Genomic DNA, 5462 nt, shown 5'->3' on the forward strand with positions numbered 1-5462 from the left:
CCATTTCCTTTCCAGGTGATGGAGTTTTCCTTCGGCCCGTTCTCTCTGCGCTTGGTCGCACCTTTCATTGGGACAGCACAGGAGATAGAAATCTTCCCATTGGGGCTTCTTCCAGCAGCTCGCTCGGGGGGCCACTGACCCAAAGCAACCAATCAGAAGATCGGTCACTGCTGTGCCTAGAGAATACTGGGATCCGATTGGCCGCTGGCGGGGTCACTGGCCTTTACTGGTCCATAAAGCCGGCTACACACGTTACATTCTGGATTGTACAATCTAAATAAACGGAAGAGCTACTGACCCCCTTTTTCTGGAAATACCGGTTCCCTGGCCGCCATGCCGACCCGACAGCGTCGCCGCTTTCTAAACTGACCCGGAGCAAGCGCGCAGATCAGAGGCCGCGATTTCACTCCAACTTGTTCCGAGCCGCCGACAGCCAGGCAATCGGCATTGTTAGGAGGTCAGCATTATCGGCTCCCAAGCATTTCACTCTGGCCTGCTGGGACTTGTAGTTTTAGAATAACCCAATAGGTAGCTGGCAGCTGATGGAGAGAAAAGTCACATGACTTGCCTGACGATTACCGACACATAACCTGAATAGAAGTGACGCCGTTCCCGGAGTTCTCTAGTGCAAATCGCTTGTGTAGATCACAGACCTTCCTACGGGACAGTGTGACCGGCGTTCCCGGACCCGCGAAGTTCCAGACGTGGAGTATTAAATGATTGAAGTAAAAAAAAAAAAAGTGCTGAGTGGTCCATGATCTGAGCGATCCCGCGTCAGCTACATGCGGCGCTCCAATTCGTGGTTCTGTTTAATCAGTCGCTCGATCTCCGTCCCCAGCGTCTGCAGATTCTCCTGCGCAGAAAAAAAGAGACGAGAACTCAATGCAAGATCGACTCACCAAAGGGGGGAGGGGGGGGCTCTGATGACACCCCCAAAATAAAAGTGCATGTTTAGTTTCGGATGGACGTGGAGGAGTCAAAGCTGAACATCCGGATTTTAAAAAAACAAAACAAAAAAAAACTTATCCTTGCAGTGAGCCCTCCAGCACGGCAAAGCAGGGACGGGGGCGGGGGAGCACCTAGAATTATGGAGGAAAAAGCTGTCAGCTTCAAGTGTGAAGGTGGCAGCTTTTTCTCCATTCAGATCGGCATCTAACAGGTTACACAGCAGGGAAAAGGAGGGCAGTGGGCGGAGTTTGCAGGCAAGAAGGGCAGTGGGCAGAGTTTGCAGGCAAGAAGGGGGGCAGTGGGCAGAGTTTTCAGTCTGGAGGGCGGTGTGCAGAGTTTGCAGTCTGGAGGGCAGTGGGCAGAGTTTGCAGTCTGGAGGGCAGTGGGCAGAGTTTGCAGTCTGGAGGGCAGTGGGCAGAGTTTGCAGTCTGGAGGGCAGTGGGCAGAGTTTGCAGTCTGGAGGGCAGTGGGCAGAGTTTGCAGTCTGGAGGGCAGTGGGCAGAGTTTGCAGTCTGGAGGGCAGTGGGCAGAGTTTGCAGTCTGGAGGGCAGTGGGCAGAGTTTGCAGTCTGGAGGGCAGTGGGCAGAGTTTGCAGACTGGAGGGCAGTGATCAGAGTTTGCAGACTGGAGGGCAGTGATCAGAGTTTGCAGACTGGAGGGCAGTGGGCAGAGTTTGCAGACTGGAGGGCAGGGGGCAGAGTTTGCAGGCAAGAAGGGCAGTGGGCAGAGTTTGCAGGCAAGAAGGGCAGTGGGCAGAGTTTGCAGGCAAGAAGGGCAGTGGGCAGAGTTTGCAGGCAAGAAGGGCAGTGGGCAGAGTTTGCAGGCAAGAAGGGCAGTGGGCAGAGTTTGCAGGCAAGAAGGGCAGTGGGCAGAGTTTGCAGGCAAGAAGGGCAGTGGGCAGAGTTTGCAGGCAAGAAGGGCAGTGGGCAGAGTTTGCAGGCAAGAAGGGCAGTGGGCAGAGTTTGCAGGCAAGAAGGGCAGTGGGCAGAGTTTGCAGGCAAGAAGGGCAGTGGGCAGAGTTTGCAGGCAAGAAGGGCAGTGGGCAGAGTTTGCAGGCAAGAAGGGCAGTGGGCAGAGTTTGCAGGCAAGAAGGGCAGTGGGCAGAGTTTGCAGGCAAGAAGGGCAGTGGGCAGAGTTTGCAGGCAAGAAGGGCAGTGGGCAGAGTTTGCAGGCAAGAAGGGCAGTGGGCAGAGTTTGCAGGCAAGAAGGGCAGTGGGCAGAGTTTGCAGGCAAGAAGGGCAGTGGGCAGAGTTTGCAGGCAAGAAGGGCAGTGGGCAGAGTTTGCAGGCAAGAAGGGCAGTGGGCAGAGTTTGCAGGCAAGAAGGGCAGTGGGCAGAGTTTGCAGGCAAGAAGGGCAGTGGGCAGAGTTTGCAGGCAAGAAGGGCAGTGGGCAGAGTTTGCAGGCAAGAAGGGCAGTGGGCAGAGTTTGCAGGCAAGAAGGGCAGTGGGCAGAGTTTGCAGGCAAGAAGGGCAGTGGGCAGAGTTTGCAGGCAAGAAGGGCAGTGGGCAGAGTTTGCAGGCAAGAAGGGCAGTGGGCAGAGTTTGCAGGCAAGAAGGGCAGTGGGCAGAGTTTGCAGGCAAGAAGGGCAGTGGGCAGAGTTTGCAGGCAAGAAGGGCAGTGGGCAGAGTTTGCAGGCAAGAAGGGCAGTGGGCAGAGTTTGCAGGCAAGAAGGGCAGTGGGCAGAGTTTGCAGGCAAGAAGGGCAGTGGGCAGAGTTTGCAGGCAAGAAGGGCAGTGGGCAGAGTTTGCAGGCAAGAAGGGCAGTGGGCAGAGTTTGCAGGCAAGAAGGGCAGTGGGCAGAGTTTGCAGGCAAGAAGGGCAGTGGGCAGAGTTTGCAGGCAAGAAGGGCAGTGGGCAGAGTTTGCAGGCTGGAGGGCAGTGGGCGGAGTTTGCAGGCTGGAGGGAGGGGACAGTGGGTGGAGTTTAAAGGCAGGCAGGAGAGCAGAGATGGCAGGAAGGACAGTGGGCAGAGTTTGGAGCAATGAGGGAGGACAGTGGGGTAAAGAAGGTCAAATGCAGCTCAACAGTACTCGTCAATGAAAGACCCCAGAAGTGGGAGGAGCTTAGCTCTCACCTTGAGTGTGATGTTCTTCAGCAGCGTGTCCTCCAGCACGGCCTGCAGCTTCCTGTTAATCTCCAGAGACAGATCGAGCGTGAGGGCGCTGTCCGCCTGGTGGGAGGTGTACAGAGACGCCATGATCCCGCCTCGCCGACTCATATGCGCCTTGTTGAAGTCGGAGGCTTCCGACGACAGAGTCCCGGCCTCTTCCCGCAACGCGTAGCTCTGGATGATCCTGCAACGGCAACGACAATGATCAGGGAGGTCACGGCTGATCCCGGAGCAGATCATACAACACATGGCGGAGTATACAGCGAGAGCGCCACACACACACACACAATGTAGACTGGAAAAGCTGATTTCTGATTGGCTGCTCTGGGTTACTATAGGTCTATATGCTCTGTGGACACGTTTATATTACATATATGACTCTGCGTTATGGTCAAAAAATAATTCTGTATTTCTCTATTGAATTGTTGTAAGTTCGATCCCGCTCCTAATGACCGGATCCACCTAGAAGTTTGTAAACTTGCGGTGACACCATTTCACTCAGCCCTGGGAATACGCACTTCCTGGTGTCACCGCTCGCAGAGCCCGGCTTCTGAACCACAACACATGGTCTGAGCCATGTAACATTATCATTGCTGGCTGGAAGCGATGCATGATGGGATATGCAATCTTGGGAAATGGAGATTGCATCACAACAAGCAGCCGGGAAAGAGACAGGAAGTTGTTGGCAGTGACGGGCGGACGGAAGGTGGCGCTCACTACAACGGGAGAGGAGACGGCCGGGGCAACGGGAGAGGAGACGGCCGGGGCAACGGGAGAGGAGACGGCCGGGGCAACGGGAGAGGAGACGGCCGGGGCAACGGGAGAGGAGACGGCCGGGGCAACGGGAGAGGAGACGGCCGGGACAACGGGAGAGGAGACTTCACGACTCCTTTACGCCTCCACTGAGTTACGGTGCTCTCCCCTGTGCACACGTCAGTGTTCCCAATACGCGATTTGCAGTTTCTTGTATGTAATATGAATGTGCATTGGGGTGTACAGTATATACACAAACACAGGACACATTATTAGGATGTATATTCATTTTATTCAGGTAATAAGTGCACGGCAAAACTGACACACGGATAAGGATCCCCAGAGCACTACGGGTTAGCTAAAAAGAGACAACCCAGCAGAGATGACCTTGCTTTGCAGCTGCCTTTGTCTGATTGAAACCTCCTATTGAGCTGATGAGGGAGGCACTACTGCTGTGATAACTCATTTGGAGTTCTGTAAGGATTTTCTTTTTAGCACAAGGTGAAAACTGAAATAGTTCAATATGTGAGAAGACGACCAGATTGACACCTGCTGGCAGGATACAAGACTGCACAATATAAATATCCAAATGTTTCATACTCGCCCAACCCGATCCGGACCCTAATAAAGAAACATGGTCACATTCCAGCTCACCTCTCGATCCTGTCACAGCTCTCTGCCGTGACAGGGGGAGGGGCTGGATTCCCCCCCTCCCCGCTCCGATCCGCCAGGGCTGACTGGCGGACCGGACGGGGGAGGGGGCGGGTACAGCTGGCTCTGCCTCTAGATAGGCAGAACCAGCTGTCACTCACACAGCTGGGCGGATCCAGGCACAATTGTCGGGATCCGCTTCAGCTGCGGCGTCTCAGTATACCGCGAGCAGCAGCTCCCTATATACTGAGCCTAGGGTGACGGGAGGACGCTAGTTTGTGTGCTCCCGTTACCCTAAGGAGAACTATGGGGAAAAGCCCGGACCTCATAGTTCTCCTTTAAAGCCCCCATCTGTTTTTTTCTGTTCTGTCTGTGGGGCATTGGGGAGATTTCCTTTCACTTCCTGTCCAGCGGACGCAACAGGAAGTGGGAACAATGCTCTCCAAAAAGTGAGGGGAAATCCCAACATTGATATCTGTCCCCATGGGAAAATGTTCCCTCTATTAGGCCCCATTCACACTTGGCGATTCGCATTTGAAAGCATTGAATCGGGGGCAAAATCCGCTCCAAAAAGGGTCCTGCTGTAGCGACACACGACCCGCGACAGCAGGACCCTTTTCCCCATTGCAAAGCATTGAAGAGCGATATCGCGCGGTAAATAGCCGCGATATTGCGGGAATTACCGCGCGATAAATCGCTCAATGTGAACGGGGCCTTACTGTTCACGTTAACATTTTGGAGTTCTGACAAATCGCCGGGATAAACCGAGAGGGTGAGTGTCCCCAATGGGGGGGTAACAGGAAGTAATAGGAACTCGACAAAGGTTATAACCATCCCACACTCCATCTGCCTGCCGAAGCCCCATTGACCCCCTACGGTTGGGATGTACTACGTCTGCTCACCTATAGGAAATGGGCCCCAGCACACATGAGCAGAAGAGGAGCGGGGCAGGGATGTGCGGCACCAGGCAGGGCAGGTAAGTATTTATTCAGGCAGGCTG

General features: G+C 54.6%; 1 protein-coding gene across 1 annotated transcript in view; it reads right to left on the reverse strand.

The window, feature by feature from the left end:
- Positions 1-710: 710 nt before the first annotated feature.
- The window catches only part of CCDC186 (coiled-coil domain containing 186), a 38090-nt gene continuing 33338 nt past the window's right edge, over positions 711-5462 (reverse strand). Inside the window, exons 14-15 of the mRNA XM_018570756.1 lie at positions 3023-3242; positions 711-853 (exon numbers count right to left, since the gene is read on the reverse strand). Of these exons, the coding sequence (XP_018426258.1) occupies positions 779-853; positions 3023-3242 (295 nt within the window). The 3' untranslated portion in view covers positions 711-778. The remainder of the gene's footprint in view (positions 854-3022; positions 3243-5462) is intronic.

This window comes from Nanorana parkeri, unplaced genomic scaffold, assembly GCF_000935625.1.
Source record: "Nanorana parkeri isolate BGI_ZX_2015 unplaced genomic scaffold, ASM93562v1 scaffold1592, whole genome shotgun sequence".
In the NCBI taxonomy this organism is placed as follows: Eukaryota; Metazoa; Chordata; class Amphibia; order Anura; family Dicroglossidae; genus Nanorana; species Nanorana parkeri.